The sequence below is a fragment of the Pongo abelii genome, chromosome 2 (genome assembly GCF_028885655.2).
Source record: "Pongo abelii isolate AG06213 chromosome 2, NHGRI_mPonAbe1-v2.0_pri, whole genome shotgun sequence".
NCBI classification, from domain to species: domain Eukaryota; kingdom Metazoa; phylum Chordata; class Mammalia; order Primates; family Hominidae; genus Pongo; species Pongo abelii.
Genome location: NC_085928.1, coordinates 108814296 through 108842220, shown reverse-complemented (window position 1 = coordinate 108842220; position 27925 = coordinate 108814296). Strand labels below are relative to the sequence as shown.

At 44.3% G+C, this 27925-nt stretch overlaps 1 protein-coding gene across 1 annotated transcript in view; it reads left to right on the top strand.

Annotated features, from left to right (window-relative positions):
* The window catches only part of LIMD1 (LIM domain containing 1), an 88200-nt gene that overhangs the window by 46804 nt on the left and 13471 nt on the right, over nucleotides 1-27925 (top strand). Inside the window, exon 3 of the mRNA XM_009239120.4 lies at nucleotides 25935-26002. Coding sequence (XP_009237395.1) covers nucleotides 25935-26002 — 68 coding nt within the window. The remainder of the gene's footprint in view (nucleotides 1-25934; nucleotides 26003-27925) is intronic.

Genomic DNA, 27925 nt, shown 5'->3' with positions numbered 1-27925 from the left:
CTTTCAGCAGAAGGAGGCACCCGGGAGCTCTATGTCTCAGCTCTGCAGGTCCTGAGTGTGTCTCTGTGAGCCTCAACACCATGGAGATGGCACAGCTGGGGGTCTGGGTGCATCTAGGGCATCCCCTCCTTCTTAGAAGAGAAAATGGGGGCAGACAGGGAAAGAGAATTTCTCAAGGTCAAAAACCTGTCTATGGAGCTGGCATGGAATCCAGACCTCTTGAATCTATGCTCACCTGTACTTCCTTGTTTTTCTGGTTCTCCCTCCTCTGATTTATTTCCACCTAGTCAAGCAAAAATAAGTGTTTTCTTTGTTCTTTATCTTATCTTGGTTATTGATAGAGTCTGGTGAGTGTGTGTATTTCTGAACATATTTGTATATGTATCTTTTCTATTTTCCCATTTCACTTATGAAAATCTCGTTTAAAACACAGTATATAGTATGTAAAGCCAGATTTTATATATATTTTATTTTATTTATATTTTTTATATATATATAGCATATGGCATATGGAGGTATCTGTTGGCATATACACATACTTCTTGAGGTCCATTGATACTGCATTAAAACATAGTATTGGGATACTGTTAAGCTCATACACATTTACAAATCCAGGGCAAATCCAGGCAAATCCAGGCAGATCCAGGGCCTGACTAGTTTGGTAAAGATACAACAAGCCACTGTTATTTTAGGCAGTTTATTACTTACATAGGCAACACAAAGAATGTGTCAAAGGTACCATCTTCCTGGGTCCTTGTCCCATACACTGAAGAGGATGACACTGAAGCAAAAGGGGCTGATGACTGCCACACAAGTGGGATTTTGAGAAGCAATTTTAGACTGCAGCTAAGTGGTCTCGGAGCCCACAGTTCTGTTCTGAGAGGCAGGCAGAAATCCCCATACCTCATTAGAGATAAGACACTGTCTGGTGACAGGCTCCTGGGGGAATAGGGAGGTAAATGAGAGACAGCCGTGCATCTTTTTATGTTCTGGAAGCCTACAAGGTATTCCACCAAGATTCAGGCAAACCTTTGCATACATGGCTATGTGCAGTTCTCCCAGGCACCGTGGCAGGTTCCCTTACACGGATATGCACATTTCCCCATCTGCTGATGAGAAGCAGCAATGGGGAAAGCTGTGAGAAAATTGTATCTTTTTTTTTTTTTTTTTTTTTTTTCTGAGACAGGGTCTTGCTCTGTTGTACAAGCTGGAGTGCAATGGTGTGATCACAGCTCACTGCAGCCTTGAACTCCTGGGCTCAGGCAATCCTCCTACCTCAGCCTCCTGAGTAGCTGGGATTACAGACATGCACCACCATGTTCGGCTATTTTTTATTATTTTTTGTAGAGACAGGGTCTTGCTATGCTGCCCAGGCTGATCTCGAACTCCTGGGCTCAAGCAGTCTGTCTGCCTTGGCGTCCCAAAGTGCTAGGATTATAGGCATGAGCCACCACATCTGGCTGCTGCAAAGAAAATTTTATAGACAGAAACCTGTTATGTTAGCATTGTAGCTCAGCTACTGTCACTTTTATGTTTTCCTTGCCAGTTTTTCTCCAAGTTTATATACATTTTTTAGAGTTGTGATCATAGTATATAAACAGTGTTGTATCCTTTTCAATTTAACGTCATGTCATAGTTCATAATAATAATTTTAAGTTACATGGTAATCGATGAGTCGTGCCACAGTTAATGGCTGGTTTGCAGGTTGTTACACACAGCCCCAGCCAGCGTCTTCGTGCAGCATCTTTCCTTCCTTCTGTGGGATTGTTTCCTTGGTGCTCGTTCCAGCAGTAAGCATCAGGTTGTGGTGTGGGTGTTTGTGTGGTTTGTTCAAGTTCCCTTCTTCCTTGTTGTGCTCCTTGGGCTGGGAATGTTTGGTTGCCGTGGAGATGAGTGCTGTGGGTCTCCCTCCTCCCCCCTCAGGCTCTGCCCACCCCAGGCGGCCATGCCCCCCCCACTGGCACTGGACACTCTCAGGAAGCTGTTGGCACACCCTGGAGTGGGAGGGAGGTCCGTGGAGAGGACAGGAGTGGCCTTTGTTGGCAGCTGTGTCTATTTACATGTCAAGTGGCCTGTCTGAGGGAGGCTGGCTCCCACCTGTGCCTCAGAAGCAGCAGCATGAGAGGAGGAACAACATGCTGACCTGTGGGGTTGAGTGGACTTCTCAGCACCTTCAAGAATAGTCTGAGAGGCCAGGCGTGGTGGCTCAACCTGTAATCCCAGCACTTTGGGAGGCTGAGGCGGGTAGATCACTTGAGGTCAGGAGTTTTGAGACCAGCCTGGGCAACATGGCAAAACCCCATCCCTACTAAAAATACAAAAATTAACCGGGTGTGGTGGCACATGCCTATAATACTAGCTATTTGGGGGGCTGAGGCAGGAGAATCACTTGAACCCAGGAGGCAGAGTTTTCAGCGAGCCAAGATTGCGCCACTGTACTCCATCCTGGGCGACAGGGTGAGACTCTGTCTCAAAAAAAAAAAAAGAATGGTCTGTGAGGGAGAAGTAGGCAAGGTCCTGTGTCCTCACTCCAGGCAGATTGAGGTTTAAACAGTAAGACATTCATTTCACGGACTAAACAAATTCCATCCTACAGCCAGGTGAAACCTGCTTGCCATGTTAGTGTCATGATTCCTATTAGTTTTTTGATGATATGAGACAGAAAATGATGGACTAGGTAAATATACTCTCCCCGCCAGAAGCCCATTGAGCAGGGGGGTGCCCACCTTGGGGATGGAAGCTGGGAAGCAGCCAGTCCCACAGTTGACAGAAATTATGCCCAGTGCAGGTCCGAGCTCAGTGGAAGGCTGCAGAGGGCCAGACAGGGTCCACTTGGGATGGTGCTGGGATGTGTAAGTCAAGGCCAGACTGAATTGCAGTGGTGCAACCTACTGTTTATATTGCTGGGTGTAAGATGCACTGTGACCTGCCAGGCATGCCTTAGTGGGGAGAAAGCAAAACTAAGATTATATACCATTGCTCATTTCACCCTCCAAAAACCGAATGTCCGTGCGTGTTGAAGATTGCGAATGGGATTTATAGTAAAATCTCACTTGTTGAGACCCAGTTGGAAGAAAGCTTTTCTTAGTAAAAAGCCTGCATCTAGAACACTCACAAAATGCCATTTTGTTACTTGAGATAAATAAAACAATTAGGACCAAGCCTAGTGTTGTGGAACAGAGGTTCTTAGCGAATGAATAAGTCCTTGGTGATTGACTCACCAGTTAGTTCGCCTCTGAAGGACCAGAGGGTTCTTGCCAGCTATTTTGTTTTTCTTACAAAGTCTAAATACTGCATCTGAAATCCTTTCCCTTTTTTGTTGACTTTGTAAATGACCTCGTCAACCCAGCCCCTGAAAATGCTTACACATTTTGAATTAGTTAAGCCTGAACTAGGGAGGTCTTCCTTTAATTCATGCAGGTCTGCTTCTGTAAAACAGTCACCGCGATATTTATAGATAATTTATAGGTAAGCTTTCTAGCTTACTGTGGGCCTGACACCACATAGCCCTCCTCCATCCATGGCAGCTCACTAAATCCTGTAACAATTCAGTGAGTTCAACGTTCGTTGTTATTATTATTACTCTCAACTTAAGATGTACAGATTGAGGCTTGGAGAGTTTAGTTTGTGGTTGGTTATGTCACCGTTAAGTGGTGTGGTCAGCACTTGAACCCAAGACCTGTGAATCCACAGCTCTTGCTGTTAGCCAATGTATTAAATTACCTTTGCTTAGAGAGAGTATTTGCCAAAGACAGGAGTCGGGCTGTAGTCATGGGGCCTTGCCTTGACTTTTCAGGTTCAGCAGCTGCCTTGGGGTTGTGTGACAGCAGAGACTGGGTTTTTGGCCACCCTTGAGTTGTGAGTGCAGGAGAGTGGCCTGGGGCTGGGAATAGGGGAGGTAGAATTCAATCGTGGGATGCACCCATGGTAGAGAAATGGACTAAGGGCTTTGATCCCTGAGTTTCTGAGCTGTTGAATTGTCCGAATATTTCTCATCATATTCAGCAGTTCTGTATGAGCTGAATGAGTCGGCAGGACCTAAGGAAAAAGCTGAAGATCAAGAATGTGAGAAAGGAAGAGTGGGCAGATGCTAAAGGAAATCAGTGGGCACGGGAAAGATCAGGAAGCAACCAAAATAGGCTGGAGCTGGCCAGAGGGCTGCAGGGATCGGAAGAGAGTAGAGGGGCCACTTACTTTGGTTATCAAAGGGTCTCTTGTGTCCGTCTCCTGCAAGCCTAGTTCTGCTAGTGCACTGGAGTTGGGGCCAAACCTGGTTTCCCAGGTCAGACTCTGCTGGTTCAGTCAGAGGCCAGGAAGTCCCTGACAGGGGAGACCATCAGATTCCTTTGTTCCTATCGTCTGAACACAGTCTGAGAGGTTTTGCAGTATATTGTAGAGGCTAACTTTGGTGTAACCTATACCTTATGTGGCCATGTCTGCATCCTAAGCTCCTGATATTGTACATGTCTGGTTTTTGTTGAGAGTCCGTACCTTTCGCCCGTGGTAGTCCCAGACCAGGGGTGGTACTTGGCGGTGGTGCCCGGGGTGTCACCTGTCTTCTCAAGTCGAAGAGGAGAATGAAGAGCACTCCAGTATGCCAGGAGCATCACACCGTAACTAGCAGGAAGATGTTGCACCGCAGTGCCTCATCTCAGAGCCAGAGTCCTGGGTTAGGGAGTAAACTCTTTTCCCTAGGCCTGACTGTATTCTGGCATTGTAGGCACTCCTCAGGTTTCTGTGGCCCTCTCATCTCACGGAGGGTATCCCTTCTTCATGTGTCTCTCAGCTGTTCTCTTACATTTCTGCCCCTGGCTCTGGCCCCTTCAGCTTCCTTCTCCTTCCCTTTCCCTTCCCTCCTCTCTCCTCCTTTCACCAACAGTTTTGTTTGCACCCGTAGTTGCCCATCAGTGGATCCATGCCTGTAAGCCAGTGTAATGCGAGCTGCTGTCTGTGGAGCATTTATTGCATTTATTGCAGTGAGCCATGATCGTGCCACTGCACTCCAGCCTGAGTGACAGAGCGAGACTCTGTCTCAAAAAAAAAAAAAAAAAAAAAAAGATTTAGGAACTAGAGGCTTTATATGCAGTCCGATACAGTAGCCACAAGCTGCACATGGCTGTCTTCTTGTGTCCCTTGCTTGCCTTCCAGCCACACTCATCTTACACAAGAGGTCATGGGGTCTCAGAGTGGTTCTTACACAAGAGGTCATGGGGTCACCAGCTGGTGAGTGGGGAAGTGTGTTCGTGCCCAGGGGCAGGTGGCCACTGTGTATATGCTTGCCACCATATCCATGGCCTTCACCCTTCACTGTGCATCAGTCACATCGCAAGGAGCCTGTTGCAGTGCCAACCTCTGGCTCTGCCTGCAGAGATCCTGATTTCTGAGATCTGTGTGTGCAGGGGGAGCATCCTGGGGGATTGTGATGAAGTTAGCTGGGAACTTGGCTGTGGCCCTGCTGTGGGCCTCACCACCAGTCCACTTGACCTTCATGTGGACTTCAGTCCTCTGGCCTCTCTCTGACCTATAGACCTGCACAATCTAACACAGCAGCTACTGGCCACCTGGGGCTCTTGAGCACTTGAAATGTGGCTGGTTTGACTAAGGAACTGCATTTTCCATTTTATTTCATTTTAATTAATTAAAGTTTAAATTTATTTTAGTAGCCATGTGCAGCTTGTGGCTACTGTATTGGACTGCATATAAAGCCTCTTGTTCCTAAATCTTTTTTTTTTTTTTTTTGAGACAAAGTCTCACTCTGCCATTCAGGCTGGAGTGCAGTGTTACATTATGGCTCACTGCAACCTCTGCCTCATGGGCTGAAGTGATCCTCCCACCTCAGTCCCTTTAGTCCCCTGGCTAATTTTTTTGAAATTAATTTTTGTAGAGATGGAGTCCCACTATGTTGCCCAGATTGGTCTCAAACTCCTGGGCTCAAGTGATCCTCCCGCCTTGGCCTCCCAAAGTGCTAGAATTACAAGTGCAAGCCACAATGCCTGGCCTCTAAATCTTCTTAGCCAGAGTTCACTTATTAGTAGGAAATTATTCATGAAGTTTCTTGTTTTTGATACTTTATACATCACCAAGTCAATGTAGTCACATTGTCAAAAAATATATATGGGAGAAGAAAATCACCTATAATTCAGTACCAAAAATAACCCCCAAAAATGTATGCTGTACCTACATAGACGTTTTTGCCTGGTTGTCATCACAATGTATGTTTGCTTTTATGCCCTGCCTTTTCCACTTAGAAATATATCATATGCCTTTTCCCTCATTGCTCCATAGTCTTCATAACCATCTGCTGCGTAAGATCCTGTTGATTTGATGACTCAAAGCCAACATAACCTTCCTGCCAGTTAAAGTTTAAAGGGGAAGTGAACTCTTACCATGGGAGCTCCCAGACTCTTCCCAGGAGTACTGAGGCTGGCTGGGTGTGGATCCTGTGGCCAGGTTTTCAAGGACCAGGTGCATAGCAGGGCACGGGTCAGCCTAGGGGTCTGGCAAATCCAATGCCTGGCCAGAGGATGCAGGCCCTTCCATGTGTTCAGGGGCAGGGTGACAGCTGCCTCTCCACATCAGCAGCAGACCTGCAATGGTCACCATTGGTGGCATTTGGATGCCAGCAGGGTCCCTGTTTTGGGCAGAGCATCTCTGTCTCTTGCATGGATCGCTGCTGTCACCTCCAGTCTGGTCTCTGGGCCCAGCAGTGAGGAGGCCACTCCACAGCTCAGAGACCTTCAGCTACTTTTTGCCTTAACATTGTAGTCCAGTTCTTTTGCCTGGTGTTTAAGACATTCCTTAAATTTGTTCTAACTTCCTTCCTGTCTTCTTTCTTTCTAACTACCTGCCTCCTCCGCTGCCCCACAGCCTCCTGAACTGCTGAAGCCCCTGGCCACAATGCATATCACCTGTCCTTTTCTACCCCTGTACCTTGTCACCCTTACCCTCCATCATCACCCAGGTGAATATCACTCTCCCTTCAGTGTCTTCCATTGCCATCTCCATTGCGACTCTCCTGATCTTGGGTCCCATGTGCACCTTGTTCATTTGCCTGTCCTATGGTGTTTTCAATTATGATTAGATTGAAACTGTTTGCAGGGATCTCTATCTCCCCCGAGGTGATCAGCTTTGGGAGAATAGGGACAGGGTTTAACTGATCATGATTTTACTCCTTATAACTCTTCAGCACCTTTAGTATAATTCTGAACACAGAATAAATGTTGGAATAAATAAAGGTGACACTTCCCCATTACCTGGTACTCATCACTTCACCTCCTTACTCACCTTCCCTCATCCCTAAGCAACCACTGATCTTCCTGTCCCTATGATTTGCCTATTCTGGATATCTCGTATGAATGGAATCATATAATATATGATCTTCTGTGTCTGGCTTTTTTCACTTAGCATGCATTCCAGGTTCAACCATGTTGTAGTATGAATCAGTATCTCATTCCTTTTTATGGCTGAATAGTATTCCCTTGTACAGATGTACCGTATTTTGTTTATCCATTCAGCAGTTGATAGACGCTTGTTTTTATTTTTGGCTATTATAAATAATGTTGCTATGAACATTCCTAGACAGGTGTTTATGTGAATGTATCATTTCTGTTCTCTTGGGTAAATATTAGGAGTGAAATTGCTGGGTCATATGGTAACTATGTTTAACCTTTTGAGGACCTGTTTTTTAAAGAAGCTCTACCATGTTACATTCCCACCAGCCATGTATGAGAGTTCCAGTATTTCCACATCCTTGCCAACACATATGCTTATCTAGTTTTTTTATTCTAACTATCCTATTTGGTGTGAAGTTGGATCTCATTGTGGTTTTGATTTGCATTTTCCTGATGATTAATGATGTTGAGCATCTTTTCATACATTTATTGGCCATTGGTATGTCTTATTTGGAAAAATGTCTTCTCAATTCCCTGCTCATTTTTACTTGGATTGTCTTTTTATTATTGTCTTAATAGTTCTTTGTATATTTTACATATAAATCTCCTGTCAGATATAGGATTTGCGAATATTTTCTTTCATTCTGTGGACTGTCATTTCATTTTCTTGATGGTATTGTTTACAGCACAAAGGTTTTAAATTTTGATGCAATAATTTATCTACTTTTTTTCTTTTTTTGTCAGTGTTTTGGTGCTTTTTGTAGGAAAACATTGGCTGACCCAAGGTCACAAAGATTCATGTCCATGTTTTCTTCTAAAAGTTTTAAAGAGATTTAACTAATAAGAAAAAAGTCTCACTTGTCCACGCATTTGCCATTTCTGCTCCTCCTCATCCCTTTGTTTAGATTCAGGTTTTCATCTGGTACCATTTTTCCTTCTGCTTGAAGGACTTCTCTTAACATTTTTTCTTTTTCGTGTGCTGATCTGGTGATGAATTCTTTAAACTTTTGTATGTCTGAATTTATCTTTCTTTCACTTTTTTTATTTTAAAATATATATTTTTTGGCTGGGTGCGGTGGCTCACGCCTGTAATCCCAGCACTTTGGGAGGCCAAGGCGGGCGGATCATGAGGTCAGAAGATCGAGACCATCCTGACTAACATGGTGAAACCCCGTCTCTACTAAAAATACAAAAAATTAGCTGGGCGTGGTGGCGGGTGCCTATAGTCGCAGCTACTGGCAAGGCTGGGGCAGCAGAATGGCGTGAACTCAGGAGGCAGAGCTTGCAGTGAGCCGAGATTGCACCACTGCACTCCAGCCTGGGTGACAGAGTGAGACTCCGTCTCAAAAAAAAAAAATTATATACATACATATATATTTTATATATATATATTATATATATATAATATATATATTGCTGGATATAGAATTCTAGCTTGATACTTTTTTGAGTTCGTTGAAGTTTTTTTTTTTTTTTTTAACTATTTTCTCACTTATTTTTTTTTAATGAGAAATCTGATATCTCTATTCTCTGTATGTAACATGTTTTTCCCCCGTTCTGGCTGCTTTTAAGATTTCATCATTGATTTTGAGAAATTTGATTATGATATCCTTGGTGTACTTTTCATGTTTCTTGTGCTTAGGAGTTTGTTGAGCTTGTTGGATCTGTGGGTTTGTAGTCAGTCTTCATCAAATCTATTTCTTCACATTCCTCCCCATCCACTAGAGACTCCAATTACTCCAATCTTAGGCATCTGGAAGTTGTCCCAGAGCTCACTTATGCCCATTTCGTTATTTAAAAAATTCTTTTCCTCTCATTTCATTTTGGACATTTTCTATTGCTGTACCTTTAAATTCACTAATGTTTTCTCTTGCAAGGTGTAATCTGCCATTAATCCCATCCAATGTATTCTCTTTTCTAAAATTTTTTAAAAGTTTTTTGTTATTTATTTATTTATTTTTATTATACTCTAAGTTCTAGGGTACATATGCACAATGTGCAGTTTTGTTACATAGGTATACATGTGCCATGTTGGTTTGCTGCACCCATCAACTCATCATTTACATTAGGTATTTCTCCTAATGCTATCCCTCCCCCAGCCCCCCACCCCCCCGACAGGCCCCAGTGTGTGATGTCCCCTCCCTGTGTCCATGTGTTCTGATTGTTCAACTCCCACTTATGAGTGAGAACATGCGGTGTTTGGTTTTCTGCCCTTGTGATAGTTTGCTGAGAATGATGGTTTCCAGCTTCATCCATGTCCCCAAAAAGGACATGAACTCATCCTTTTTTATGGCTGCATAGTATTCCGTGGTGTATATGTGCCACATTTTCTTTATCCAATCTATTATTGATGGATATTTGGGTTGGTTCCAAGTCTTTGCTATTGTGAATAGTGCCGCAATAAACATACGTGTGCATGTGTCTTTATAGCAGCATGATTTATAATCCTTTCGGTATATACCCAATAATGGGATTGCTGGGTCAAATGGTATTTCTAATTCTAGATCCTTGAGGAATTGCCACACTGTCTTCCACAATGGTTGAACTAATTTACACTCCCACCAACAGTGTAAAAGCGTTCCTATTTCCCACACCCTCTCCAGCATCTGTTGTTTCCTGACTTTTTAATGATTGCCATTCTAAATGACATGAGATGGTATCTCATTGGGGTTTTGATTTGCATTTCTCTGATGACCAGTGATGATGAGCATTTTTTCATATGTCTGTTGGCTGCATAAATGTCTTCTTTTAAGAAGTGTCTGTTCATATCCTTTGCACACTTTTTGATGGGGTTGTTGTTTTCCTGTAAATTTGTTTAAGTTCTTTGTAGATTCTGGATATTAGCCCTTTATCAGATGGGTAGATTGTAAAAATTTTCTCCCATTCTGTAGGTTGCCTGTTCACTCTGATGGTAGTTTAATTAGATCCCATTTGTCAATTTTGGCTTTTGTTGCCATTGCTTTTGGTGTTTTAGTCATGAAGTCCTTGCCTATGCCTGTGTCCTGAATGGTACTGCCTAGATTTTCTTCTAGGGTTTTTACGGTTTTCAGTCTTACATTTAAGTCTTTAATCCATCTTGAGTTAATTTTTGTATAAGGTGTAAGGAAGGGATCCAGTTTCAGCTTTCTACATATGGCTAGCCAGGTTTCCCAGCACCATTTATTAAGTAGGGAATCCTTTCTCCATTTCTTGTTTTTGTCAGGTTTGTCAAAGATCAGATGGTTATTTATTTATTTTTTTTAAGATGGAGTCTCGCCCCCATTGTGCAGGCTGGAGTGTAAGTGGCATGATCTCGGCTCAATGCAACCTCCACCTCCCGGGTTCAAGCGATTCTCCTTCCTCAGCCTTCCGAGTAGCTGGTATTACAGGCGTGCACCACCATACCTGGCTAATTTTTGTATTTTTAGTAGAGACAGGGTTTTGCCATGTTGGCCAGGCTGGTCTCAAACTCCTGACCTCAGGTGATCCACCCGCCTCAGCCTCCCAAAGTGCTAGGATTACAGGCGTGAGCCACCGCGCCCGGCCTGTTACTTATTTATTTTGAGACAGAGTCTTGCTCTGTTGCCCAGGCTGGAGTGCAGTGGTGTGATCTTGGCTCACTGCAACCTCCGCCTCCTAGGTTCCAGCAATTCTCGCGGGTCAGCCTCCTAAGTAGCTGGGATTACAGGCATGAGCCACCATGCCCAGCTAATTTTTGTATTTTTAGTAGAGGTGGGGTTTTACTATGTTGGCCAGGCTGATCTCAAACTCCTGTCCTCAAGTGATACGCCTTCCTTTGCCTCCCTAAGTGCTGGCATTACAGGTGAGAGCCACCATGCCCGGCCAGCCAATGTATTCTTTATCTCTGACATTTTGGTTTTCATCTCTAGCAGCTCAGTTTGAGCCTTTTTAATATTTTCCATTTTGCTACTTAACATTTCCAACATATCGAATATAGAAACAATAGCTTTTAATGTCCTTCTCTGCTAATTCTAGTATCTGTGTCTGATTGGGGTTGATTTCCATAGATTGATTATTCTCTTCCCTGTGGGTTGTGCTTTCCTGCCTCTTTGCATGCCTGGGAATATTTGATTGGCTGCTAGACATTGTAAACTTTACCTTATTGAGTCTTGGATATTTTGTATTCTTTCAATCTTCTGAGCATTGTTCTGGGATGCCGTTAAATTATTTAGGAACAGTGATTCTTTCTAGTCTTGCTTTTATGATTTATTAGATGAATTCAAAGCAGAGCTCAGTCTAGGGCTCTATTATTCCTCATTCTCAGGGCTGGTGGGAATAGGCACTGTTTCCAGCTTTTGTGGGTGCCAGGCACTGTTCTTGCGAATCCTGCAGATGTTTGTCCTCTGACTTTGGTTAGTTTCCTCACAGGCAAGAGCTGATCCATGCTCTGCTGAATACTTAAAGGAGACCCTCTGCACATCTCTGTGTTTTCTCTCTGTGCAGTATTCTCATCTCTGATCCAGACGATAATAGCCTGGAATAGGGGAAATGGAAAACTAACTATATGACAAAGAAAGACTTTGGAGTGGCACGTGAGAGGAGAATTGGAGCATGAGGCAGCAGTGTTCAGAACATGGTCCTTGGCCGGCACCAGCAAAGGCCGAGAAAGAGATGAGAACGTTTAGAGACCTTCCTAAGAGTTTGACAGAGTGGCTTTGTGTCAGTTGAATTGGATAATAACTACAGTTGGGGCTTGGATTTTATGTTTCATTTTTCTATATTATTGTATTTTACAAGATAATAAGTCTGACAGATGGAAATTAAAAACAAAAGCCTCCGATACCTAGCCGTTTGCCACAGATAAACTGAGAAGCAAGGAGTGATGTAGGGGATTTGGATGAGGAGGGAGACAGGGTGATGGTTGTGATTCTTAGCTCTGGTGGGTGTCATTTGAGGAAACGGAAGGTCAGGTAGGGATGCTGGCAACAGTCACCAGATACCTGGTATGAGGTGCACTGGGCTGCATTCCCCACTGTGATCCCACTTTTATCCTTACCAGGGAATCTGAAGGGTTTGGGTGACAGCCAGGGTCTCATTTCAGGGAAGGGACAAAGGCAAGATCCCAAGCCTGAGTGCTTTTCCACTTTGCCCCTTTCTGCTGTGCTCCTTGGCTTACTGAGGCTGGGCAAGCCTGCAAAATCGAGGCTGGATCTCTCCTTCACTTGAGCCAAACCAAACTGATCTGTTTTTAGCAATATCTTTTAAGAGTTAACCTATTCTGGGGCTGGGTGTTGTGGCCTATGCCTGTGATCCTAGCACTTTGGGAGGCTGAGGCAGCCAGATCATCTGAGGTCAGGAATTCAAGACCAACCTGGCCAACGTGGTGAAACCCCATCTCTACTAAAAATACAAAAATTACCTGGGAGTGATGGTGCATGCCTGTAGTCCCAGCTACTCAGGAGGCTGAACCAGGAGGATGGCTTGAGTCCAGAAGGCGGAGGTTGCTGTGAGCCAAGATTGCACCACTGCACTCCAGCCTGAGTGACGGAGCAAGACTGTCTCAAAAAAAAAAAAAGAACCTATTCTAGAAAAGCTATTTGAAGAAGTAGATTGGTTAGAATTTTGTGCAATGATGCAGATATTCTAAAGCTTCCCTAGTCACAAGTGGCCATCAAGTACTCAAGATATACTTGTTCAAGTCCTGGTGCTAAGTTTTTAATGTTATCTTAATTGATTTAAACTTATATAAATAACACATGTGGCTGGTAGCCACCATAGACAGTACAGGTAGAAGTCACTAACTGGGACAGTACAATCAAGACAATCCAAGTGACTGCTGATTTTTACTTTCTTTTCTCGGAAACTCTTCTCATTGTTGGGAAACCCTTGCATTTTTACTTCTCAGGGAGATATTTTGGAACTGAAATTTGTGGTGGAGTCTTACCGCCAAGGACCGGTTATGTTTCCAGAATAGGTTATAGCTCATTTCTATTTTATAGGGAAGGAAGAGTGGTGAGTATTATTGCACGTTTTAGTTTTGTCAGATTAAATGGCTGACCTTTCTTTGTGACGTCCTTAACTCTTGTTTCCTTTGTTAAACTACACCGGCTTTATCAGATGCATTTTTCTCTTTTCAACTGAAGATGGTTTGAAGGCAAATATAAAATACTCATTCACAGCCTGCAGGTGGCTCACACCTGTAATCCCAGCACTGTGGGAGGCCGAGGCAGGTGGATAGCTTGAGCCCAGGAGTTTGAGACCAGCCTGGGCAACATGGTGAAACCCCGTCTCTACTAAAAATACACACAAAAAATTAGCCAGGCATGGTGGCATCCACGTGTGTTCCCAGCTACTCAAGGCTGAGGTGGGAGGATTGCTCTAGCCCAGGAGGAGATTGCACCACTACACTCCAGCCTGGGTGACAGAGTAAGACCCTGTCTCAAAAAAAAAAAAAAAAAAAATTCATTCACTGCATCTACGGGAAGTGTCTTTTTGGAGTGGATTCTCTGTGAGTCTGCACATTTATCAGTCAATTTTTTTTTTTTTTTTAAAGACATGGTCTCACTCTGTCACCCAGGCTGGAGTACAATGGTGCAATCTCAGCTCACTGCAACCTCTGCCACCCGGGTTCAAGTGATTCTCCTGCCTCAGCCTCCTGAGTAGCTGGGATTACAGGCTCACGCCACCAGGCCTGGCTAATTTTTGTATTTTTAGTAGAGATGGGGTCTCACCATGTTGGCCAAGCTGGTGTCGAACTCCTGACCTCAAGTGATCTGCCCGCCTCAGCCTCCCAAAGTGCTGGGATTATAGGCGTGAGCCATCACACTCGGCCTATCAGTCAATATTTTATAAATGGCTGATGTAAATAAAGAAAGAGCATTTTGACTACTGTATTCTAAAACTGTAAAAATGGTCTATTGAGTATATATTTAGTGTGACTATCATCAGCTATTTCCTAGTGGAGGGAATTCCTCTGCTGGAAGCAGGACGATTCTGAAATTAGAAATATAAAGATGTAACACTGACACTCCCACCCCCAGTGTTATGTTTGATGCTGATTATTCAGGGATGGTTTAGGTCTTAGCATTTTTGACCAAGATGAACAGCATCAAATGGAAGTGCCAGTTCAGAGACAAGCCTGAGGCATAGTCTGGCTTGGTGGTTCTCAAAGTGTGGTCCCTGGACTAGCACCATCAGCATCACTAGGGAACTTAACTAGAAATGCAGAGTCTCGGGCCCCTTCCCACACTTACTAAGTCAGCAGTCTGTGTTTCAACAAACCCACCTGGTGGTTCTGAAGCATGCTAAGGTTTGAGAACCACCTAAGTTTTTGGTGTTTATCCCTCGGCTATTCCATTTTGTCCTCTGTCCTTATTAGCTCTGCCAAAGCCGCAGCATCTCCCTAGTGTTACGCCTCTATGTATGAGCCGCCATAACAAGTCAGTGAGGACAGTGAAATTTGCCTCTTCAAGGGAGCAGAAGGAAGTTTAATTGGGAATGCCAGGAAATCCGTCTACTTCCCTGGAAGGACTGAATGTTTATACCGCCCCCTCGCAAATCCTTATGTTGAATCTCTAATCCCAACATGATGGTATTTGGAGGTGGCATCTTTGGGAGGTGATTAAGTCATGAGAGTGGATCCTTCCTGAATGGGATTAGTGTCCCTATAAGAAGAGCTCAGAGATGTAGTTAGTTCCCTTTCCACCATGTGAGAACACAGCAGGAAGACAGCCGTCTGTAAATCAGGAACTGGATCCTCACGAAGAACCTGACCCTACTAGCACCCTGATGTTGGACTTCCAACCTCCAGAGCTGTGAGAAATAAATGTTTATTGTTTAAGCTACTCGGTTTATGGTATTTTGTTCTAACGGCCTAAAATGACTAAGAAATTCCCCTTAGTCTGAGAGATATTCCTTTTGGAACAGACAACAAGAGAGACAGTATAGTGTGGTGGAAAGAGTGTTGACTTTGCACGAAAGAGAGACCTGGGTTCTAATCTCAACTCTTCTATTTAACTTTTAGCTACATAGGTGAATTTAACCTCTTTAGCTTTTGTTTCTCCATCAGAAAAAAAAAAAAAGCATCAGTAACTCGATCATAATATAGTAAGTGAGTTTCCTTTTTCTTTTTCTTTCTTCTTTTTTTTTTTTTTGAGATGGAGTCTCACTCTGTCGCCAGGCTGGAGTGCAGTGGTGCAATCTCAGCTCACTGCAACCTCTGCCTCCCGGGTTCAAGCAATTCCCCTGCCTCAGCTTCCTGAGTAGCTGGGATTACAGGCACGTGCCACCACACCCAGCTAGTTTTTGTATTTTTAGTAGGGATGGGGTTTCACCATGTTGGCCAGGATGGTCTTGGTCTCCTGACCTCATGATCCGCCCACCTTGGCCTCCCAAAGTGCTGGGATTACAGGCGTGAGCCACCACGCTCGGCCGACAAGTGAGTTTCAACTGCCCAAATGTCAGGGCACATTATTGCAAGATTAATGAAATGACTCAAGCAGGCCTCCAGGGCTGGCCGGCTTGGGGTAAACTGTGCTGCTTCAACCTGTCCTTGTCCTGGCTGTGGTTTGGCACCACCTAGTGGCGTTTGGGTGCTCTAGCTTAAATGTCAATAAGGAGGATTCTGGATCCTGCTCTTGATTGGAACTTTCAGGACAGTGGCAGTGATTCCAGGAATTTTCAGGTTAGTTGGCATCTGTTTCATTGGCCAAATCTGGGGTAATTCAGCCTGGAGAATACCTTTTCTGCCTCCCTGCTTCTCAGCACCAGGTTGCTTGCTGTTTCCTACCTGGCCTCAGCCTCCTCTCAGCAACCCCCTTTCTCCAAAGATACAAACTTCAGCCTGTCTCCAAGTGGAAGGTTACCTATCAAGTTACATCTAAATGCCCGTCATCACAAGGAGTTTTACAGAATTGTTCATGACACTTAAGTGAGACATGAGGCAAGTAAAAGGCCCAGTACCTAGAAAGTGTTTGAATGAAAATTCCCTTTTCCGGCCAGATATGGTAACTCACACCTGTAATCTCAACGCTTTGGGAGGCCAAGGCGGGAGGATTGCTGAGGCCAGGAGTTTGAGGCTGCAGTGAGCTATGATCGTACCACTGCACTCCAGCCTGGGCAACAGAACAAGACCCTGTCTCAAAAAAAAAAAAAAAGGAAAAGGAAAGAAAGGCCTGCCCCATTTCTTGGCAGAAGAGAAACTGGATTCTGCATATAGGTGTCCATCCAACAAACATTAAATACTGCTGCATGGCCTCATGGTGCAGTGGAACAAGCACAGTCTTCAGAGTCAGACAAATCTGGGTTCCCATCCTGCCCACTTACTACCTGGGTAAGCCTCAATTTCCTCACTTATGAAATGAAAACGATAATGTATAATTCATAAGTATCATATTTTTACTCCAGAAAGTTAGAAGTAATCCTTGGGTGTGATTTCAGGTGATTCCCAAAAATAATCAATTCCTGTATCCTTGTACTGCTCCGTGACATTGACATGTGGTGTGTTTTATTTCTGCCTCACTCTTTACTGAACCCTTTCCACACTCGCCGAAACCTGGAGTAGGTGATGGCTTTGAGTAGGAAATGACTTTGTGAGTTTCTTCTGTAAAAGGCATGTGGCAGTACAGGGTCAGAAGGTGGGGTGATGCAGTAACCTGTGTGGCAAAGTTTTCAAGCGTTTAAAAATATATGTGAAAGCCCTAAACATAGTACTTAGACCACAGAAGACAATCAGTAGATGTTAGGCTTTTCTCCCACTCAGAATACAAATAAATATATTTTGATACACTATCCAGTTTCTAAACTCAGGTGGTCTTTCAAAACCGAAGTGAAAAATGAAGCGTGAGTTCTTCAGAGCAAACTAAGCCCCACCCTCTTAGGTCAGTGGGGGAGTCTCAGTTTTTTAAAATTTGGAATAAAGGAAAATCAGACGTAGTCCCCCAACCCCCTGTACTGGCCTCCTGTGTCTGGACATGGGAATTCTTAGCTGTGGGAACTGGCAGCAAGAGGACTTATCTAGCCAGCTGGGCAATTTTTTAAATGATGATCAGAGCAACACCTGCTCATTGGTAAATCTTTGGGAAAGTATAGGAAAGTATATAGAAGCAACCAGCTAGGAAATAAACCATCCCCTCCACCATGCAGATTCTTTTTTTTTTTTTTTTTTTTTTTTTGGAAACTGAGTTTTGCTCATGTTGCCCAGGCTGGAGTGCAATGGCGTGATCTCAGCTCAGTGCAACCTCCACCTCTTGGGTTCAAGTGATTCTCCTGCCTCAGCCTCCTGAGTAGCTGGGACTACAGGCATGCGCCACCATGCCTGGCTAATTTTGTATTTTTAGTAGAGAGGGGGCTTTTTCATGTTGGTCAGACTGGTCTTGAACTCCCGACTTCAGGTGATCTGCCCGCCTTGGCCTCTCAAAGTGCTGGGATTACAGGCATGAGCCACCATGCCTGGCCTCACCATGCAGATTCTAAATATGTCCACTCAGAGGCGTTGCCACTCATGGGCAGATTTCCTTTCCAGTCTTTTTTTCTTTTAATTTCTTTATATAGTTGAGATGCACAATTTTTAAATCTTGCTTTTTTACTTTTCACATTATAACATAAGGGTTTTCTTTTAAAATTAAAAGTATTGTTTTTCATATTATACATATTTCTAGAAAAAGTTAATATAGAAATATGTGAAGTAAAGTGAAATTTCTCTCTAATAGCATCTGTCACTGTACCTAATACTAGAAAGAAAATTTAAAATATTAAAGTATATAAAGTAGAAAGTGATGTTTCACTGTTATACTTCTACCAGTGTTAACCACTGTTTGTTTTTTTTTCCTTTTGCATATCAATGGTATGCAAATTACTGAAATGGAATTGTACTATAAATACACTTGTCAAGTTTGCTTTTTTCACTTGTTAATATATTTTCAGTCTGGGTGCAATAGTTCACACCTGTAATCCTGAGATGGGCTGATCACTTGAGCCCAGGAGTTGTTGACCAGCCTTAGACAACATGGCGAAACACTGTCTCTACAAAAAATACAAAAATTAGGCAGTTGTGGTGGTGCACACCTGTGGCCCTCTCTACTCAGGAGGCTGAGGTGAGAGGATTCCTTGAGCCTGGGAGGCTGAGGCTGCAGATTGCGCCACTGCACTCCAGCCTGGGTGACGGAGTCAAGCTCCATCTCAAAAACACCCCAAACATATATATGCTATCCTTCTGTAGTATAAGCATTTTCCAATATCACTAAAACACTATTTAAATGACATTTTAAATAGCTGTGTAACATTTCATCATTTATATTTACTCTGGTTTATGTAACCATTCCTCTAAGGCTGCCGTTTGGATCTAAGTAAATATTTATTCACTTTTTAAAATTCTTTCCCAAAGCTAAGTCTCAGATAACCTCACTGAGTCAGAGATAAGCATTTTAAAGTTTCCCTTCCAGGGAGAGTTTATCATCTTACACTCTCAGCAGTAGCTTATGAAAATATGCAGTGACAACAATCACAAACACTTTGTTGATCTCCTGGGTGAAAAAGCTCTTGTTTAGTTTGTTTCTTAACACTAAAGGGTTCAGTGCTTCTGCATGTTCAATGATCTTCCTCTGTGATTTTTGGAGTAGAGGTGATCTTCGCCCTATTACACAAAACGTTGATTTCCAGCTCAGATTCCTTAGAACTTGCTAACCCCATTCCTGGAACCAGAGGGCTGTTTGCTGTGTTCTCCATACATTGGATCAGAAGCCTAAGCTCTGGAAATCCTGCGCCATTTCCTGGTGGCCTCCTAGCTCCCTCTAGGGGCCGCATCCGCAACTGCAGCCCCACCTCCTTTCCTCTCTTGAGGAATGAGTTTACCCTGCGGGAATTCCGAGAAGGAAGAGGCGAAACTGGGGAGCTCCACAAGTAAAGATTTGGACTTTGTGATCAGACAGTGTGTGAATAGTTTTGCTTTCTGGTTGAGCAGCTCCTCTTAGGTGGGCTGTCTTTTTTTTTTTTTTTTTTTTCCCGAGACGGAGTCTCTCTCTGTCATACAGGCTGGAGTGCAATGGTGCGATCTTAGCTTCCTGCAGCCTCTGCCTCCCAGGTTCAAGCGATTCTCCTACCTTGGCCTCCCAAGTAGCTAGGATTATAGGCGCATGCCACCACGCCAAGCTGATTTTTGTATTTTTAGTGGAGATGGGGTTTCGCCATGTTGGCCAGGCTGGTCTCGAACTCGTGACCTCAAGTGGTCCAACCGCCTCAGCCTCCCAGAGTGCTGGGATCACAGGCGTGAGCCACCGCTCCCGGCCAGGTGGGCTGTTTGTGTTCCTCGTCACCTTGTTCCTGGGGAGGGACAGAGGGCAGCAGATGAGCTGTCACCCAGGTAGGTGTCCGATGTGGGAAAAACATGGGAAAGATACTCTAGTTAGTTCTCATTTTCTTTTCTAAAACTTCGAGTTCTCTGGAGTCCCTTTATAGAGAGGAAAGTTTAAGGAACTGAAATTAATTTCCATGGCTGTCAAGGGGGTTCTGCTGATGATCCCTGAGATCACCCAGCTGTAGGTAGACGTTCTTGGTATCCTAGTTTAGCAGAGTCAGAAAATACTATGAACGTTCAAGGATGGGGACCTTCTAGAAGAGAGGGCAACAGTAACTTTGAGGGGAGGACAAGAGAGCAGCTTTGGAGACCTAAAGAGTTGTGGCCTTCTATGTAAGTCCTATTGTCCCTTCCACGCACCCCCACCCACATTCCCCTACTCCATTAAACTTTATTTCAGGTTATAAAAATAATGCATAATTATTGCAGGAAAAAATGGTAATTGAAAATCACCTATTTCTTACACTCAAAGATAATGACTTAAAATTTGGTGTACATCTTATGTGTATGAGTGTACACATAATGTTGTCATCATATATGTGAGTGGGTTCATAACTGTATCCCACATACTTGTATACTTCCTTTAAAATATTTTAAGTATTTTTCCCTGTCAATAAATATTTTTTTGAAAACACAATATTTTTATGGCTGCATAATATTCCAACATGTATATGGGTCATCATTTAATAGGAATTGGACATTTGATGCTCATTTTTAGCAAGCTATTATAAATAAAGCTGAGATGACGATTTCTGGAACTAGGATAAATTCCTGAAATAGAATTTTTGGGGAGAAAATATCTGAGCTTTCTAAATTCCACTGACATTTAATACCAAATTTCTCTCCTAAGAGCTTGTTTCAGCTTCTGCTATCCCTTGCAGAGTGTGAACAAGTATGTTTGTCTGTGTCATCACTAACACTGGGGTTATCATTCTTTTTAAGCTTTGTTAGTCTGATAGGTAAAGCATAGGGTTTTTTGTTGTTGTTGTTTGTTTTTGGAGAGACAGTCTCACTCTGTCGCCCAGGCTGGAGTGCACAGACATGATCTCAGCTCACTGCAGTCTCAACCTCTAGGCACAAGTGATCCTCCTAGCTCAGCCTCCTACGTAGCTGGGACTACAGGCATGCCCCACTACACCTAGTTAATTTTTTTATTATTTGTAGAGATGGGATCTTGCTGTGTTGCCTAGGCTGGTCTTGAGCTCCTGGGTTCAAGTGATCCTCCCTCCTTGGCCTCCCAAAGTGTTGGAATTACAGGTGTGAGCCACTGTGCCTGGCAGCAATATTTTTTAAATCATGAGGAAAGCTAAAGATTTTATTTTATAGTTATTGATCATTCATACTTATTTTGTGGTTTGTCTGCCTGTTCTTTACCCATTTTTTATATAGGAATGTTACTTGAGTTATTTTCATATTAGAGTTAAATCCTTTTCTGTCATACAGTATAGATGTTTGCTCTAGTTTGTTATTGCCTTTTGGTTTATGGTGTTTCACCTAAGTGTGTGTGTGTGTGTGTGTGTGTGTGTGTGTGTGTGTGTGTGTGTGCGCGTGTAAAACCTACTGGAAGGTACTATGGGAAATAATCCTTATTTACCTATCACCCAGAATGCACAGACATTTTTACATTATAGTTTTGGTTTGATATTTTTTATAAAGGAAATTAAATATATAAAAATTGTGTGTGTATTTTAAAACCTACTGGAAAGTACTATAGGAAATAATCCTTATTTACCTATCACCCAGAATGCACAGACATTTTTACATTGTAGCTTTGATTCTGTATTTTTATAAAGGAAATATTATATAAAAATTGGAATCATCTTGATTCCTTTTCCCATCCTCTCCCTTCCTTCCCTAGGGCAGCTGCCATTATTAATTGAAATTTTCCTACTGTTACCATATATACTACTATCAATAAAAAACATACAGTACTAGTTTACAGTACTAGTTTGTGGCCGGGCATGGTGGCTCACACCTGTAATCCCAGCACTTTGGGAGGCCGAGGTGGGTGGATCACCTGAGGTCAGGAGTTCGAGACCAGCCTGGCCACCATCTCTTTAGAGATGGTGAAACTCCCATCTCTACTAAAAATACAAAAATTAGCTGGGTGTGGTGGTGAGTGCCTGTAATCCCAGCTGCTCGGGAGGCTGAGGCAGGAGAATCACTTGAACCTGGGAGGCAGAGGCTGCAGTGAACCAAGATCGTGCCACTGCACTCCAGCCTGGGCGACATAGCGAGACTCCGTCTCAAAAAAAAAAAAAACAGTACTAGTTTGTGTATGTGTGTGTGCGCACTCTCAAACTTACACATATACGATCATTGGTATATCTTCAGGCATTTTGCCTTATTTGCACTGGTGTTCACATGCATATATACGATCTCAAACTTACACATATATGATCATTGGTATATCTTCAGGCATTTTGCCTTATTTGCACTGGTGTTCAGTTCAATTAATAATGATATGCATAGATCTAGCCCTTTCATTTTGACTGCTGTCTGGTATCACATCCAGTAAATACAGCTCCAGTTTCTTCGTCTGTTTATCAATTCTCATATCTAGTGCACACTGAAGACGCTTCTAGTTTTTCCATAACAACGTTGCCATGAACATCCATACATGTCTGTCCTCATGCATATTTGGGTAATCTTCTCAAGGGGCAACCTTAGAAGTGTGTTGTGGATTATGTGTATTTTCAGATCTATTGGCCCTTGACAAATTGTTCCCAAGTAGTCATCCCAGTTGATGATACTCCCACTGGTGTGAAAGGGCTCCTCTTGTCTCACACCTTCCAAGACATGCTATTAGATGTAGCAATTTTTGCCAATCTATGAAAGTGAGATAGAATCTCATTGTGGTTTTAGTTTGCATTATCCTGATTGTTGATAGGATAGAACATCTTTTTATTATAGATATTGGGGTTATGATTAATAATCCTGGTTATTGCCTAAGGTATAACAGGTTTTCTATTCTATGCACTTTCTCTTCCTGCCCTTGCTTATTTCCCCATTGGATTATTTATCTTTTTCTTATTGATTAATTGGTATTCTTTGTGTCTTAGGTACTAATACTATTTTATTTTATTTATTTATGAGACAGAGTCTTGTTCTGTTGCCCAGTCTTGACTCACTGCAATCTCCACCTCCCGGGTTCAAGTGAGTCTCCTGCCTCAGACTCCCAAGTAGTGCGTGGCACCATGCCTGGTTATTTTATTTATTTATTTATTTATTTTTTTGAGACAGATCTCCCTCTGTCACCCAGGCTGGAGTGCAGTGGCACGATCTCGGCTCACTGCAACCTCCGCCTCCTAGGTGCAGGCGATTCTCCTGCCTCAGCCTCCCGAGTAGCTGGGGTTACAGTTGCACGCCACCATGCCTAGCTAACTTTTTTGTATTTTTAGTAGAGATGGGGTTTCACCATATTGGCCAGGCTGGTCTCGAATTCCTGACCTCAGGTGATCCACCTGCCTCAGCCTCCCAAAGTGCTGGGACTACAGGCTTGAGCCATCACTCCCGGCCAATTTTTGTATCTTTTGTAGAGACGAGGTTTCACCATGTTGGCCAGGCTGGTCCCAAACTCCTGACCTCAAGTGATCCTCCCGTGTCAGCCTCCCAAAATGCTGGGACTACAGGCATGAATAACTGTGCCCGGCCAGATACTAATAGCATTTCATATGTGCTTTGGCCATCTTCTGATCCATGGCTTACTCTTCCTTTTTTCTTTGACTCAACATGTACTGCGCTCTGTTAGAGTATTGCCAAGCCCTCCCCTCCAAGTATGAAGCTGACTTAGCTATATCTTCAAGGAATGTAGCATATACTCAGAGTATTAAAAAGTCCTACAGGAACCAACAGGAGGGCTGGGGAAACATTCAGACAACACTAGATCTGGTAGCAACAACCACCACAGCAAAGAAGATGTATTAGTCCATTCTTGCATTGCTATAGAGAAATGCCAGAGACTGGGTAATTTATAAAGAAAAGAGGCTTATGGTTCTGCAGGCTGTATAGGAAGCATATGCCGGCATCTGCTTGGCTTCTGGGGAGGCCTCAGGAAACTTACAATCATGGCGGAAGGCAAAGGGGGAGCAAGCACCTCATGTGGCTGGAACAGGAGGAAGAGAGGGAGAGTGGGAGGTGCCGCACACTTTTAAACAACCAGCTCTCACGAGAATTCACTATCACCACGACAGCACCAAGGGAGATGGTGCTAAACCATGAGAAACCACTCCATGATCCTGTCACCTCCCACCAGGTCCCACCTTCAGCATTGGAGATTACATTTCAACATGAGATTTGGGTGGGGACAAATATCCAAACTATATCAGAAGGGTCTGGCCAGGCCTGAAGGAAAGGGCCATCCAGTTAAGCAAAGCACAGAGACATGAAAGTGGGTGGTCAGCCGAGAGTCTTCCTCATTTCTTTCCTAGCCTTAGCCTCTTGGCTCTTCGGCACCTCCATTCCCACCTCCACGTCTCACCTGCAGCCAGGACAGCTGAGCACTTCTGCCTCCTCTGTCTCTACTGCTTTCCATGTGACCTCAAGCCCTGTCCTGGGACCCTCACCTCTGCCTCCCTGCCGGGGAGCAGGCTGGATTTTCAGCAGTTGCATCTTTTAAACCTTGCTTATGCTCTTTTTTCTTGTACAGAAGTTTACATTTTTGATGTCTATTGATCAGTCAACCTTCATGCGATGTGCTTTTTATATCTTACCTACAAAATCCTTCTCCATGCCAAAGTCGGACTTTCTTTTCTTATAGTAAAAATAAATAAAATATCACAAAATAGAAAATTAAAAAGCTTGTAGTTTCCTTTTTTCTTTTTTTTTTTGAGACAGAGTCTTGCTCTGTTACCAGGCTGGAGTGCAGTGGCGTGATCTCGGCTCACTGCAACCTCCATCTCCCGGGTTCAAGCGATTCTCCTGCCTCAGCCTCCCAAGTAGCTGGGATTACAGGGACGCACCACCACACCCAGCTAATTTTTGTATTTTTAGTAGAGATGGGGTTTCATCATGTTGGTCAGGATGGTCTCCATCTCCTGACCTTGTGATCCACCCACCTCGGCCTCCCAAAGTGCTGGGATTACAGGTGTGAGCCACCACCCCCAGCCTGTAGTTTCTTATACTAGTTTCTGTTTTTTATACTTTCATCCATCTGGAGGTTTTCGTATTTGTAGTTAAAGTTACTTCCTTTTTTATGCCTTTTCCGCTGCGTTGATGCTTTCAGGGTCCTCTCTGAGGTCTGAGGAGTGTTCTTTGACAGTCTTGTCGCTATCTGCCTTGCGCTGCTTTGCCTCCTGTGGGCGTCACCAGGTGAGGGCAGCCAGTGTTCGTCTGGCGGGTTTCTCTGTATCTCAGGCATTGTTTGTGACATTGATGGTTTTACTTTCATTTTGTGGGCTGGCCCCAAAGGGCTTGGTTTAACTTTTTGAAGAGAGTTCATTCAGTTTCTGAAACCCACACATTGCCTATTGAGTATGTGTTGAGCCTGGCACTGGAAATGCCCTCAGATCTGTGAATACTGCCAAGTAGGGGATCCCGGGACACCCTAATGATGCCTCTGCCAACCTTGAACTCACAGCCCCATTGTGTTTTCCATAAGAGATGAGAGGTACTGATAAAGGATGTTTGCCTGTGTTAGCCTTATGGAAGCAAGAGTTGCATCCAAGGAATCAGGGTGCTTTGAACTTTTCCCACTCCCGCCTACACGTTTTAGGTCAAGAGAAAACAAAAATATCCTTCCAACAATGTGTGTTTTCTACAATTTAGGTGAGAAAAAGATAGGAAAATAATAGTTAACCAATGTATAGGACTCTCCTGATAGGCGGTCACAATGGTCCTGGAGCACATGTCCAAGGTGACTGTCATAAATGCCTGTGGGAAACTGCATCTTCACAAGAGACTGTTGCCCGGACGCCCCCTTGTGTTGCCTCTGCTGTCCTGCCACCAAATGCTTTGCTGGCATCTTTCCAAGCAGAGAGGAGGTGCTGGAAGGTGAGCATAGGATGACTTCCAAGTCAGCCCTTGAGTCTTTTTGCCAAATAGCATCTGCCAGGGCACCCTTCCTCCTGGCCTCAGCCTGCCTGCCTCTCGCCGAGGGCCATGGCATCTTTTAGGAACTGGAAAGTGTCATTGACAGTTGGCAGTTTTTACGTGTTTATTTCTGCCTAAATATTTTGCTTTTCACTTTTCACTTTTTCCACTGCATATTAAAATTTTTCTTTTTTACCCTGTCTTTGTGATTTTTTCCTTAGGCCGGAAGCTGAGAGGAAAAGCCTTTTATTTTGTCAACGGCAAAGTGTTTTGTGAAGAGGACTTCCTGGTGAGTGTGTCACCAAAGCCTCCCCTCGCATGTCCTGGCCAGAGTCGGAGGGCAGGGGCCTGGGGGGACCTGGGCCAGCGCGGAGGGAAGCTGCACTGCTGGAGAGAGGGGCCCTGCCTTTCCTTCTGTAGATGCATGGGGCTGGCCGTGTTCCTGAGGCCAATGGCAAACCACACAGCCTTGTACTTTGAAGGAACTGTGGGGTCACTTGGCTATCCTCTTGCTGCTTTCTGCAGTTCTGCCTCTTCCACCACCCTGGACTCCCCCTCTTAGACCTCTGGACTGGGACCTGGGCTCTCTTCTTCTCATCCCACTCTCTCTGGGAATCTAGCTTCTCCCATGGACTGGAAGTCCATCAATGTGCCAGTGGCTCCCAGACCTGAGCTCTAGCCCTGCCGCACCTCTGAGGCCAGCTGCTGGCATCCCACTGGCCCCTGGGCTGTGTCCCAGTCCCTCACCATACTTCTGTGAAGCAGAAAAATCTTACCTTGCCTTGGGTCCTGATCTGTGAGAATTGCCTCCTAGGTTTGTCCTCAACCCCACCTCCTTGAATGCAGCCAGTCGTTGAACTCTGTGCTGCCATGTCTTCCACAATTCTGCCTCTGTTCACACCTCCGGCATGGCTCAGCCAGGCTAGCTTAACGGCCTCCACACACCCGCATCAAGAGGCCTTATAGGGCATAAACCTGGCCTGCTTGGTCCCAGCATGTGCAGAAGCTCTCCGAGGTCTGGAATCCCCAGCTGCCCACACCTGTGCAACCTCATGCCTTCGTGCCTTTGCTTGGGCCATTTCCCCTGCTTGCAACGTCTTGCCCCTTTATTTTCCCAGATCCCCCCAACAGCCTTCCTGTCCCTCCTGCACCCACAATGGAGGAGCTCCTCTGTGCTGCCACCACGCCCGGGGCCTGCCCTGGCAGGGCTGTGGGCTGTTAGCCCTGAGCAGTATGTCTGCTTACAAGTCTCTCCTCCATTGACTGAAAGCTTCCAGGGTAGAAAGAACATGACTTCACACCTGCAGACTCTAACACGATGCCATGCAGAGTGGGTGCTTGGTAGATGGTGGTTGAAATGACCCTGTCATCTCAGGGATGAGGAATGTGAGATGCAGAGATGGGCTCAGGGCCAGCTTCTCCCTGCCTTCCCTTGGAGAAAAGCTCTATTTGGTTTTCACTGAAAAGTTGATTCATTATGACTCCTGTTGGCCAGAAACAGACAAGCAAACCCAAATGGGCTTAAGTAAAAAGGAAATTATTCCAGCAGTGCCTCAGGAGTCATTTTCTCCACAATTTTTGGCCCTGTATCTCAGTGTTAGCTTCAGTCTCAGGTCCTGTGTGATGGCCAGATGTTGGCAGGACCCCAGAGTTTACATTCTCTCAGTTTCACATCCGATGGGCAAGAGTGCCAGTCCCTCCTTTGGAATCCTCCACAGATGTCTCCTGGAGTCTCATTGGCTCTTACTGGGCCACATGCCCACCCCTGGAAAAGCTATCAGTGCTGGAGGAATGCAAGGCTCTGATGGGCCAGATCTGTCAATGCCCTGCCTGGGCCCTGGCATGGAGCCAGCCCACATGGTGATGGGAGCCACGTGGTGTGGAGCTGGGGGCTGGATCTCAAATGAAAATAAAGAACTATTACCCCCAGAATGGGGTGTAGGTGCCAGACGACAGAAACCTACACCACATGGTGTAGAGTTGCAGAAAGTTTCCCTTTTTTGTTTTTCCCACCTTCCTTTCATAAGGTTTCCCCCAGTTAAGTTGTTTGTAATACCCAAACTTCTAGTCTAGTGTGTAGCATCTAGTATGTTTTTTGAAGAGAGCAACTCATGTCTTTCAAGACTGTGTGTGTGTATGTGTTTAGGTAAGATAAGGTAAGGTAAAGTAGATATTTATCAAGTTTCTTTGAAGCTAACTATAAAAGGCATTA